Source organism: Oryza brachyantha, chromosome 3 (genome assembly GCF_000231095.2).
Source record: "Oryza brachyantha chromosome 3, ObraRS2, whole genome shotgun sequence".
NCBI classification, from domain to species: Eukaryota; Viridiplantae; Streptophyta; class Magnoliopsida; order Poales; family Poaceae; genus Oryza; species Oryza brachyantha.
This window is the reverse complement of record NC_023165.2, coordinates 8,789,103-8,802,359: the sequence shown is the minus strand read 5'-3', so window position 1 is coordinate 8,802,359 and position 13,257 is coordinate 8,789,103. Positions and strand designations below refer to the sequence as shown.

At 44.8% G+C, this 13,257-nt stretch overlaps 2 protein-coding genes and 1 pseudogene across 2 annotated transcripts; 1 reads left to right on the top strand and 2 right to left on the bottom strand.

Moving 5' to 3' along the window:
• Positions 1–291: 291 nt before the first annotated feature.
• LOC102710854 (importin subunit beta-1-like) lies at positions 292–4,799 on the top strand. Its single transcript, XM_006649856.3, has 3 exons — positions 292–537; positions 1,578–4,006; positions 4,289–4,799. Exons 2-3 carry the CDS (start codon positions 1,593–1,595, stop codon positions 4,485–4,487), a joined length of 2,613 nt encoding a protein of 870 aa, XP_006649919.1. The 5' UTR covers positions 292–537; positions 1,578–1,592; the 3' UTR covers positions 4,488–4,799.
• Positions 4,800–6,063: 1,264 nt separating this feature from the next.
• On the bottom strand, positions 6,064–7,785 carry LOC121053931 (trihelix transcription factor ASIL1-like). The gene is made up of 2 exons (XM_040522516.1): positions 6,899–7,785; positions 6,064–6,440 (listed from the first exon to the last, which is right to left on the bottom strand). Coding segments are annotated over exons 1-2 (768 nt in total). The 5' UTR covers positions 7,666–7,785; the 3' UTR covers positions 6,064–6,439.
• Positions 7,786–9,665: 1,880 nt separating this feature from the next.
• LOC121053781 lies at positions 9,666–10,344 on the bottom strand (annotated as a pseudogene).
• Positions 10,345–13,257: the final 2,913 nt, after the last annotated feature.

Here is a 13,257-nt window from a genome sequence, read left to right as displayed (position 1 = left end):
AAGCCAAAAATTAGTAAACCCAACTTTTTTTTAAATTATAGAAACTGATTTCTCACTTACTGTTTCTCGTGATCTCAAACTCCTCCAAACAGACGCCATGGTCTCCGAGCCTGGCCTCCCATCCACGAGCGGCCCATGAGGCCATGATTAGCAGATCTATTTATTTGGGCCTGAGTAGCCCAGCCCGGGCAGTCGGTCGGCGACTCGCGTCGTCTTCACAGTTCACACTGCCGCCTCTGCCCTTTTTATACGACACCGCGAGCACCCTGCCCTTCCGCCGCTCCACTCCATTCCAACCCCAGTCTATCTTGAGTTTTTCCACGCATTCAAAATTCAAATTCCTCCTCACTCCCCAGAACCCCAAACCCTCACCAATCCCAGCCCTAACCACCCACCTCGCCCCGTTCCCATTCCTTCCAACTGGGAGGCGAATCCCCGTTCCCCGCATCACGATCACCACACCGCCGCCGCCGCCGCCGCGAGGTTGCGAGGGAGGCTGCGGATCCCGTCGGGGCGAGGCGGCTGCTCGTGCTCTAGGTATACCGTCTTTCTGCTCGGTTCCAGCGCCTTCTTCTCTTGTCCGATCCGACGCCGCTCTCCCTCGGACCTGCCGTCGTGGGGAGATTTGTGTGTCGCTGTACTGTGTAGCTGCTGTTTTTCTTTTGTTCGTCCTTAAATCTGAATCGGGCGGACGTTGCGGTGTATTCTGTTCCAAATTAGTTAGTTTGGCTTGTTTGATCCCGTGGGTGTAGTATCGTTCAACCATATTGTTTCGATCCCAAAAATTCCCCGAGAGTAAGACATACGCTTGTTTAGTGTGTGCTCGTGGTTAGTAACTGTATATTCTGCACCGATAGGGTCGAATGATTCTAACAGATATGTTATTCAATGGAATATATGATTTGCATCCAGTTTCTATGCATTGTACGAGAAATTGGACTCTGTTGAATATGTTAAGTCATTTCAGGAATAAGCTGATATGCTCACGGAATATTTATTAAGATCAATTTTACCAGTATTAAGAAAGTACCGGAAATTATTAAGAAAGCACCGGAAGATACCATTTTTTGTAATGTAAAATTTTGTACATCTAGTTACTAACATTTTGAGTGTAAATTTTGATACATAGAGGTACCTTTTCAAGGATGGTAAAATTGTCTATTTCTTAAATATGTAATCTGCTCAGCTATTACATCTACCCTGCACTTCTATAGTTTCATCTACTACAAGATTGCACTGTGGACACTGGACAGATTTGTTGTTTTCTTCCAAATATTTTGTTTTCCTTATTGTTGGCACTGTATTGATGTGAAAAATGTATCTACTGCTAAGCAACCGTAAGCGTGTAAGAGCATTGGTATTTTTCTTTATGACAATTGATAGCATTTAACTTTATAGAGTTCTTAATGAATGAAGAGTTGTTTACATCCTCCAGTATGTGAATCTGGTTAAAATGAAAGGTATGGCCAGCCTATCTTAAGAGTTTGAGGCAATATATGAAAAATCAATGAGAAACCTGTTTATGTTCTTTGTACTTGAGATCTTATATATCCCTTCTGGATTTCATCCTACTGCAGGTCCTCTAAATTGCAATGGATATAACACAGGTTCTGCTAGCTGCACAATCCCATGATGGTCAGATACGAACTGTTGCTGAGGGAAATCTCGAGCAATTTCAGGAGCAGAATTTTCCACAATTTCTACAAACACTATCAGCTGAACTGTCTAATGATGAGAAGCCTCCTGAATCTCGAAGGCTTGCTGGTATTTTGCTTAAGAATTCCTTGGATGCAAAAGATTCATCTAGGAAAGAAGAATTTGTACAACGTTGGATAAATGTGGATCCTGCAATCAAATCACAAGTTAAAGGGTCCCTTCTGATGACCCTTGGATCACTGGTTTTTGAAGCCCGCAGCAGCTCTTCACAAGTCATTGCCAAGGTTGCTGCCATTGAGATCCCTCATCAAGGATGGCCAGAACTCATAGTCAACTTGTTAAGCAACATGACAAAGCCAGAAGGACTGCCTTGTCTGAAGCAGGCTACCCTGGATGCCCTTGGATATATCTGTGAGGAGATATCCCCTGAAGATCTGGAGCAGGATCAAGTCAATGCTGTTCTTACTGCTGTGGTCCAGGGCATGAATCACACAGAGAACAGTTCTGATGTTCGCCTTGCTGCAGTGAAAGCAATGTACAATGCTCTTGATTTTGCTGAAACAAATTTTCTGAATGATCTAGAGAGGAACTACATAATGAAGGTTGTTTGTGAGACTGCCATGTGTAAGGAGGCTGATATAAGAAAGGCTGCATTTGAGTGTCTTGTCTCAGTAGCATCCATATATTACGATCTTCTAGAGCCATACATGCAGACACTATTTGAGTTGACCTCAAATGCTGCCAGGGTAGATGAAGAACCTGTTGCCCTTCAAGCTGTTGAGTTTTGGAGCACTATCTGTGACGAAGAAATTGCTAGGCAAGAAGAGAGCCAAGAATCTGGTGTTGTGAGTTCCTCATGTCATTTTCGTTTTATTGAAAAGGCCCTTCCCTCACTTGTTCCTATGCTTCTGGAAACACTCATGAAACAAGAGGAGGATCAAGACCAAGATGATGGAATTTGGAATATATCGATGTCTGGGGGTACCTGCCTTGGACTTGTTGCAAGAGCTGTCCAGGATGCTATTGTTCCACTTGTGATGCCTTTTATAGAGGGGAACATAACAAAGCCTGATTGGCGCAGCAGGGAGGCTGCGACATTTGCATTTGGTTCTATACTTGAGGGTCCTTCTGTTGAAAAGCTCACACCATTGGTTCATGCTGGCTTTGATTTCTTGCTTAATGCAACCAAAGACCAGAACAATCATGTTAGGGACACGACTGCATGGACACTTTCTAGGATATTTGAGTTTCTGCACTCACCAACCAGTGGGTCTTCAGTTGTGACAAATGCAAACCTCCCGCATGTCATAGAAATACTGTTGACAAGTATCAAAGACTCCCCTAATGTGTCTGAGAAGATATGTGGAGCCTTATATTTTTTGGCCCAAGGCTATGAGGATGCAGGGTCTATGTCATCTGTGTTGACACCATGTCTTGGTGAAATAATATCAGCTCTCCTTGCCACTGCTGATCGTTCTGATTCCAACAATTCCAGGCTCTGTGCGTCTGCATATGAAACACTAAATGAAATTGTCAGATGCAGCTGTATCTCAGAGACTTTGAACATGATTGTACAGTTATTGCAGGAGATACTGAAGAGATTGAACCAGACTTTTGAGATTCAGATCACATCCTCTGACGACAAGGAAAAGCAAAGTGACCTTCAAGCCCTGCTCTGTGGCGTTGCTCAAGTAATCCTTCAGAAGTTCAGTAGCTGTGATGAAAAATCAGCAATTCTTCATTTTGCTGACCAAATGATGGTATTATTTCTCCGAGTCTTTTCGTGCAATAGTTCTAATGTGCATGAAGAAGCCATGCTTGCCATTGGTGCTCTTGCTTATGCTACCGGATCAGAATTTTTGAAATACATGCCAGAATTCCATAAGTACCTAGAAATGGGCTTGCAAAACTTTGGGGCATATCAAGTCTGCTGTGTTTCTGTGGGTGTGGTTGGTGATATCTGTCATGCCTTAGATAACAAGGTTCTCCCTTACTGTGATGGTATCATGTCCGCTCTTCTCAAGGATCTCTCAAGCCCAGAGCTTCACCGTTCAGTCAAACCCCCAATACTGTCTTGCATAGGAGATATTGCTCTTACAATTGGTGAACATTTTGAGAAATATGTCCCATACACTATGCCTATGCTGCAAGGAGCTGCAGGGCTCTGCTTTCACATGGATGTTTCGGATGATGATAGCAGAGAGTATCGGAATGAACTCAACCGAAGTATTTTTGAGGCCTACTCAGGTATACTTCAGGGCTTCAAGAATTCAAAGTCGGAGCTAATGGTGCCTTATGCAGGTGATATTTTCCAATTCGTTGAATTGGTCTTGAAAGACAACCTTTTAAGGTGAGCACATGATCTGTACTCTGACATGCTGATTTTTGTATGGAAAGATTTAGAGAATTCATTAGTCACATTTATTTAAGATATTCCAAAATAAAGAACAATATGGAACAAATAACATGAAACATGAGAATATAGTTGTAACAAGCAGATATTTCCTTGTTTGGGGATTTTTATTTCTTTTAGAATACATCACTTGTTTATGCAATATGCGTGCTTGCAAAAGAAGCCTTGGTACCAAAGAAAAAACAATTTGCGGTGACACTTTGTTCAAATACTTTGTAGGGATGACAGTGTGACCAAAGCTGGAGTGGCCATGGTTGGTGACCTAGCAGACGCATTAGGGCCGAACATAAAATTACTGTTCAAGGACTCCAACTTCCACTCAGAGCTCCTTGGCCAATGTTGTCAGTCTGAAGATGAACAGCTAAGGGAGACTGCTTCCTGGGTCCAAGGGGTGATCAGACGCGTGCTGGTTTCATGATGGAAGACTTCTCAAGTAAAACTGCTGGTCTTATACTGTCAAGTTATTTTCTTTCAATGCCAAGTGAACTGTTTTAGAAGTGTTACATATTTGTCCTGTTTTGTTTCAAATGGATTTTTTTTTTATAAAGGTGAGGTTACATAAGGTCATTTGTAGCGGCAGCCGTTTGCCACCTGGCCCACCTCCCACAAATAGGTCGGTGTCCATGGGTTTCTGTTGCATTTTATTCAGTTGTCCATGTGGATAGATTGTAATCGCAGCAATGCTATCGGCTTATTGCTCTCTGAAATGGTAAACACTTTGTTAGCATCATCGCTCATTGTGATGGTGACAGCGTCAGTTAAAAAATTGTTGCTCGATGCTGTCTTGTCTGGTACTCGTTTTCAAGTTTCTGATTGCTGACCTCGCCTACTTGGGGTCATTCGAGGTATCAGTATTATAGGATGATCTACACACTCGTCCGCTGATCCAACCAAATTTGTGCTGATGAAATTGCAACAGTCCAGCCCTTCAAAGTGGCCGACGTGCTTGTCACATTTTGCTTGAGCAAATCTGCAAAGTTGACAAATCCTTAGCCGTTCGGTACTGCAAGCATGTAGGAGTACCAAATTTATACCGGCTCCAACTTTCAAGTATCCAGGATAATCGGCCATTTCAGGTGACCGTTCTGCTACAAAAGCGCTCAGATTGGTATTTTACAGTTATGATCTTCGTTGATCTGCACTTGCAAATGACACGCGCTGTTGATTCGGCTGCGAGTTGGAAATTTGGAACATTCGCGTTGTAGGCTATCGTGCGCTTGGCGCCTAGTATCCTAGGCTGCGTTTGAAGTTGGCAATGACAAATCATATCATGTAAAACGAGGAAAGCTATTGGTATATGATTAATTGATTATTAACTTTTACGACTTTCATATATTTGTTTTTGAAAAAAATATCTCATATAGCAATTCGGAAAATATGCACACAGAAACGATGAAAAAGTTATAGGCCATTGTCACTTGCCAAACGCAGCCCTAGTGGGCTCTGGGCCGATTACTAGCCGGTTGGGCTGTGCCGAGACATATGTTCGGGCCAAGCTCAAGATGCTGCGGCTGCTTTGGGTGCAGTGATGCAGTATGGCTTGGTACACACAGTTTAGGGATCAGTGGAAGAAACACAAAAACAGTAACCACGAACAAATTTCCAGTTTTTCGCTGGTGTTCTACGTATTCTCATCCCTCTAGTGGACTACTGCTGTGGGAGGCAAGGGACTGGATTTGGTGATCGGGCTTGGTTTACAACAGTTTTGTGTTTCGACCAGATTTCAAGCACCTTTGCACCGCTCAGGTCACATTAGTTGGAATTAGGAATTGCTAGCTCATTTCCACCCCAAGAGGAATTCAAGCGTTCCAAATGGATCTCAAATCATTCCTGCTTCTAACTTTTTGTCAAGGAAGATAAATATTTTTGGTTGATGATAATGTATGCGTCCCAGCCTCCCAGGATGAATTTGTAGCTTGGATGAGGCAAAGCAGAGTGACAAAACTAAACCAGGTGACACGACTGTTTGAACAACTAACCAATCATATAAACCGCAGAATGATAACCAATCGTATCTCTAAGAAAGTGTCATATGTACTAGAAATGTTTCGAAACTGAGCTAAATAGCTAGGCAGCTGGAAACAAGAGAGGATTACAGCAATATCTACCATATAGTGATCCCAAAACAGATGATATGTTAAGGAAATCAAGTCTCATCTTACATTGCTGCAAACTTGCTATCAGCGAACTAAAAAAATATAAATCTCACCATGTACTGTCCTATATCTGGCTAACCTTTTCCTGTAATCCTAAACCAATGTAACTTTTTGGCAGGGCCATCATGTCAATTGCCTTCTCCACACCGCAATTGTCTCTTAAAGTAGACTGGAATCTGGATGGCTACCATGGCCAGTCTACTGTCCTAGTTCCTCTGCCAAGAAACAGATGACAAACACAAGTATGAGGGGATTGTGAACTACATAGTTTGTTATAACTCAGCAAATGGCATCATGAATAACAAATTAATCAAGCTGGTCAACACAGTGGATAGTTCAAGTAATTGTTGCTCATTGGACATGAATATTGCAATTGAGATTCTTCTGAAATCAGATTGAACGAAGCATCACAATAAAGCAGTTTCTTTTTGCACGCGAGTAGTTTTAAAAACACCAGCATTGCCTGTTAAGATGGTGGATATAATGTCTGACAGAACTTGATTATCACATTCACATCATCATGCATAAGCCACTACCAGTGAAATTCAAATTTCCAGGCATGGTGAATTTAAATTCCAAAGAGAATAACGAATCATCAAACATAGTTAATGTTATGACCACCAAATGACCTGCTGCTGTACATATGCACATATACAAAAATGAAATGACTCACCAACTAGAGGACGCCGCCGTGGCAGTGGCGGCGTCGGCGGCAACGGCGGAGGCGGAGATGGCGACGTCGACGAGAATCCGCATGCGCTCGATCTCGAGATCGCGCATGGCCTCCAGGCGCCGCTCCTCCAGCCGTGTCGCCTCCTTCTGCTTCGCCGACTCCACCCGCTCGTATGTTCCTGCGAGCCTATCCAGAGCTGCGGCCACCTCCGTGCACGGCGTCCCTCCATCCCCGTGATGATGCCCAGCGGAGGAGCTCACCGGTAAGAACGCTACCGCCGTCCTCGGCCGCTTCGGCACCGACGGCCAGGCACGGGGCAGAGGAGCCGCGCAGGTCTCCTCATCCTCCTCCTCCTCTTCAACCTTGGGTATGGCGCCGCCGCGGGGAGTGAATCCGGACGAAACGGAGGGAGCGAGCCGCAGGAGCGCGCGGAGGCGGTCGACCGGGGTCTGCAGCGGCGGCGGCGGGGCCCGGCCGCCCGTGGACCTGGAGCGCTCGGCCTTGAGGCGCTTCTTGAGGTAATCCATACGATTCTTGCACTGGTCGATGGTGCGCGGCGCGCGTCCAGCGGCGGCGCGGCGGGCGGTGACGGCGGCCGCGCAGGCCCGCCAGTCGCCGGGGCGGAGGGCCCCACCGGCGGCGCGGATGTGGCGCGGCCCCCACGCGTCGAGCAGGGCGGACGTCTCGCCGTCGCTCCACGGCTCCGGGGTCCACGCCGGCGGCTGCGGCGCCGCCGCCGCCCCCGCGGCGCGTCGGCGGGTGGCCATGGCGGCGGCGAGTCGTTGGTTCGGCGGGCGTGACGGCGAGAGGCCGTGAGGGCGCGTGCGGTACCCGTGCCGTGCCCGCTCGCTGATCAACTGCGCCACCCCTCCTCCCCGCGTGTGGGCCCGCCTCCTATATCCCTTTACATCGCGGTGCGCCCCCGAGTCGGCGACTCGTGCGGTCTCAAGAAATCTGCAGCGATGGGAGTCAGTCACTCGTCGTCGATTGTATCGTGATTTATTTTTAAGGTCAGCACAGAGGTGATGATTCGCATCAGACTAAAGGAGAAACAAACACACATATATCATGTGCTTAATTAATCGGATACTCTCATATTTCTTCGCATCAGACTAAAGAAGAAGTGACTTAATTAATCGGATACTCTCATATTTTGATATCATTACATCTCTACATTCTTTTGACAAATGCAAGCTTGCAGGGGCACTTGAGCGGAAGTTTTCTACTAGCCTGCAGCTGCAGCGACACAAATATTAGCCAAATCTGCGCCGAAGTTTGCTCAGCAGATCTGCGCGCACACAAATATTTGCCGAGGCTGGCCTCCGCGTTGAGGATATGAAAACCTCGCGACGCGAGAGAGCGGCGCCTTGCGTTTTACGGTGCGTCGCACGTAAACTGGGCTGGTTTGCGGGATCGCGCCCTCGCGTCGTGGCGGGATGCCTGGCTTGGGCGGGGTGTTGCCACGTTTGGGCGGGTGGCTCGCGTCGCGCGGTCGGTCTCGGTCCCGGTCTTGTCAGCGACGCGGCGGCCGGGGGGAGCGGAGCGCAGCCGGGTCGAAATGCGCGGGCAGACGCGCGTCGGTGCCGGTGCGTGCCGTGGAGAGGCGTTTGGTTTTGGATGGCGGGTCCGCGGGTGGGTTTGTGGTTCGTGGGCACTTGGCAGCCGGGCGTGTGCTGGAGTGGTTATAACAGGTATAACAGGCTATAAACCAGTTATAAATATATTTTAAAGAGATAAGAGAGAAGAGAAGATATTTTAAAGAGATAAGAGAGAAGAGAAGAGAGGTTGGCTACTAATTTGTAGCTAGTTGTATATGAGCTTCAAGACAAAATATGTGTATGATATGTGAGATCATGTATTGATGTTTTGTAGATAACTATTATATGAATTAACTATTAGATTGTTTATAAATGAATTGGGGCATGTAGTTGGCTATACTATTCAACTTGTTCTTAGTGGTAGCGTTAGCCCGCGGACTTTCGAGCGGCAGGCGTCGATCGGTCTAATACAGAATCTAGGCATGCGTTCATGGGGTAAAGTGGTGGTAATTAGTAGTAGTAACATAGATCTGGTTTCGCTAAAACATGTTTATCTAAGCTGCTAGTTGTAATCTTCCCCTACGTTCAGTAGTCACTGTCAGCAACTCAGCATTCCTCGTCGGTTCGTCCCAACCGCCAGCCGCCAGCGTTCCTCGCGCGAGGAACAACAAACCTGCGTCAACAAGTCAAACATAAATAAGTTTTACGCCAAATAAACAAAGGAGAGAAGGTGAAATATACTATACTAGAGATCGAACTGAGAGAGAGAAGTTAGTTGTTGGTGCATGGTAAAGTTAGGTGGTGTTTAGTTAGGAAAATAAAAATTTTTAAGTGTCACATCAAACGTTTGATCGGATATCGAAAAAAGTATTTGAACATGAATAAAAAAACAAATTTCACGGCTCGAGTAGAAACCACGAGACAAATCTTTTGAGTCTAATTAATCTGTTATTAGCATACATAGTTTACTATAGTACTTATGACTAACAATAGACTAATTAGACTCAAAAGATTCGTCTCATAATTTCTTATATAACTATATAATTAGTTTTTCAATTTATTTATATTTAATACTTTATTTATGTATTTAAAGATTCGATGTGATGTTAGAAAAAAATTTTAGAACTAAACAGGGCCTTAGTATTAGAAATGTCGTGAACTCACTTTATTAATTCACGCACCGTGCACTGGTAAATATTTTCGTTCCTTACCCTACGTAGCTGCTCGGATCAGGTGTCCATCTCCAGCTTCTCCTCCTTCACCTTGACGGCATCATGCAAGGGCAGCACGGTCTTCTCCCTCTCCACCGCCATCTTCTCCTTCTCGCCGTCGAGCCTCGACAACTCCACGCGCTCGTAAACCTCCGCCAGCTTCGTCACCACCTCTGCCGGGCAGCACGCCGCGACGGGCCCCGTTCCTTGGCCTCGTCGGGACGGTCCACCTACCTAGCAGCGGCCCGGCTGATCCGCTGCCGATCACCTCCTGCTGACATTTCTCCTCCTCTTCCTCCCCCTTCTCCATCTTGACCGAGGAGGCCAGCGTCTTGGCCGGGAAGCCCGGAGGCGGACCGTCCGGGCCGGCCAGGAACGCCCGGAGGCGGGAGAAGTGGCGCCACCCCGACGGCGGCGGCTTGGAGAGCTCCCTCTTGTACCGCTCCTTGAGCGTGCGGAGGCGGGTCTGGCACTGCGCGCGGGTGCGGTTGAAGCGGTAGCCGGCGGCGGCGCGGTGCACGTTCACGGCGCTGGCCGCCGCGCGCCACGCCTTGACGGGGAGGGGCCCGCGGTTGCGCGCGACGTACAGGGGGCCCCACGCGTCGATGAGGGCTGTCGTCCCGCCGTCGCTCCACCACCCGCCTGCCCGCTGCTGCTGCGGCGGCGGCGATGGCGATGGCTTGCTCCGCCGTGACATGGTGGTGGTGAGCTGATCGAGCTAGGCGCTTGCCAGCTCGCGCTGCTTGGTGGAAGGTGGTTTGTAATTGAACGAACGAGTTTGCGTGACGAGCTATGGCCGCGAAGGTACCAACCACTTCGCTCTTATAAGCAAGTGAAGTGAGCAACCAACGGTTATACTACTCAATTACCACGGTAAATTTCATGACTATAAACGTAGAAACCATTTTGTATTTTTGTGGATGGCTGATCAGCTATCCCTGCGAGATACGATTCCTCTTTTAAGTGCTTGGCCACCGACTATAGTCTATGCCATCGATAAAGAACATTTTTTCCATCCTCGGAGAGTTATCAGGAGAAGTATTTTTTCTATTCTTACGGTATCAAATTTAGAAAACAGTGATATCTTCTGATAACTCCTCAAGGATGTTAAAATTACTCATGGATAAAAGAAAAACGAGTATTACATCCGTTTAAGATAGCTGAGAATAATCTAATTTTTGGGATTGCTAACTGAGGATTAGCTCTTACCAGTTCAAAGGTGCCTTTTCATAAAAAATATTCTAAAAATATATATATGATTTTTTTTCGTGTAACATGTTATTTAAAAGTCTAGGAAGCATATAATTAAAAAAACCAAAGTTCATGATCAGAAAAAAAGGAACAAGGCCGTGCATTTTGGCGGTTAAGTAGCTTACATAGGCAATTAGGCATTACATGTTGGACTAGAAGGGCGAAGCAGAGGTCCTTAAATAGTTGTACTCATCTAAAGTGCAACTAAAGTATAACGGGTCTTATTTTTTCACTTTCCCTTAGTTTTATAAACTAAATTAAAATTTAATTTAACCTTAAATTTAGAGTTAATTTGAAAGTTTTTCATCATAATTTATTTCCTGAAGCGTTTGTTTTTATATCACTAAAAACACATGTAAAAGTTATATTTACAAGTTATAAATATACTGCTTTTGTCCGTCCGTCCACTCACATGTCGCACAAGTAAAAAGAAAAAAAAGAAAAAAAGGAAAAGCACACCCGTCGCTCGCCCCTGCCGTCGAAGCCGCCCCCTCGCCCCCGCCCCGCCCCTGCTGCCACGCCGCCTCCGCCGCCGCTTCTCCGATGTCGCACGTCTAGCTCGCCACCTGATCCACGCCGCTCACTCCAGCCGTTGGTCTAGATCAGGCAGTCGACGCTCCAGCTCGCCTAGCCACGGCCCGATTCCGCCGCCACCATGTGAGGTCCAAACGTCCGACCCTCCTCTTGGAGAGGAGCACAATCTGATCGTTGAGCGTCTTTCACGCGACGGCCTTGTAGCAGAGCTCGACAATGTCGATCGTGGCCTTTCTAACGCTAACGGCATCGCCGACCAGCCTCATCTGCTTCTCCATGTTGAGGAGCGACTATATCGCTGCATCAAGGTTGGTACTGTTACCCTCTTGCGTCAACCCGACAAGCAACACCGTCTTCCCGATTGATATAAGCAAGATGTGTATGCTTGGATGTGTCAATAAAGCTAAAATACATAGATGCCAATAAAACTGTCGAATTGATATACTACCTCTATATTCTCTATATTTTTTATATGACGTCGTTAACTTTTATATCCACGTTTGACCTTTAGTCTTATTTAAAAAATTATATAATTATTAATTATTTTATTATAATATGATTTATTATTATAGGAACTTTAGTATGCTTTATAATTTTGCATATTTAGATATAAATTTTGAATAAGACGAGTGGTCAAACATAGATTCAAAAGTCAACGGTGTCATATAAAAAATATGGAGTACTTTGATAACCTAATATTGAAATCATACCATGCTTCACCTCATGGAATTACTAAAGTTAGTGATTGATAGTGTATTCAATAAGCATTATGTTGCACCGATGAACCCTAAATCAATTTCTGATGAATCATAAAGCATTTTCTTTTTTTTTTTCAAAATCATCTCCTGTTTATTCATTCACTTCAATTCCCTCCCACCTTACCACACTGAAAATTTAAATGATGGAATGATCCGTATTGTTGCAAGACACCGGACAAACTAACTTGGAACAGTAATCTTATTATTTTTGGTTAGTTTGGTATAGTAGAAATGAAAATTGTACTTTAAAATAACAAATTGACATCAACCCTATTTATTTTCCTCAACATGTGTCTTTGTCCGTAACTTTTTTATCCGTTGAACTGTATTATACAATCCATTAAGGATATTTCTAAAGCTTTTTTTATTGCTATACTTATGCTTTAAGTTAACTATTTTCTGGTTAGATATAGTTCTGTTGCGAAGTATGGACATATAACTTTTTTTTTTCAAACAACCCGGAGGGTGAACAACTGATGTTAAATATAGGCCTGTTCAGATTAAAATCCGTACGAAGTAAACCCCATTGATTCCCGGAGTAATCTCCAAACGAAACAAACACCGTAGTTACTTTTGCTTATGCTTATAAATTTAAATTTAAATTTTTAGCGTTAAATTTAGAGTTGATATTAAAGTTTTCTTATCGTATTTTATTTTCCATCCTTTACATTTAGTTCCCTAGTAACATTATATAATTTTTTTATAAATTATTTTTTATTTATAAATATAACTTTTGCCCTTATCCCATCACCTCTAAAGGATAACATAGTACGAACGAGAGAATTTATGTTCCGCTCAAATAAACTGTTTATTTACCGGTTGTAGGATTGTCAAACAGGCAAATTGTGCACAAACTCATCAGACTACGGACACAAATTCGGTGACATTGCCCCGTAACATTTTCAGTGACATTAAGTCACTAACATGTAATGTGCCTGAACCCACATAGGTCTCACATGTCTGTGACTCAAACCGAAAATGTTATGAGACAATGTAATTGAATCCGGATCCGTAAAAAAATAGTTACCTATAATGTTAATCTGATGATATGACAAGTTAATCAAGCA

Excerpts from the sequence above, each read along its gene's own strand:
- LOC102710854 (XM_006649856.3), top strand. The coding sequence starts at position 1,593 with ATGGATATAACACAGGTTCTGCTAGCTGCACAATCCCATGATGGTCAG. Across the intron at positions 4,007-4,288 it reads TTGAAAGACAACCTTTTAAG|GGATGACAGTGTGACCAAAG; the intron begins GTGAGCACATGA and ends AATACTTTGTAG.
- LOC121053931 (XM_040522516.1), bottom strand. The coding sequence starts at position 7,665 with ATGGCCACCCGCCGACGCGCCGCGGGGGCGGCGGCGGCGCCGCAGCCG.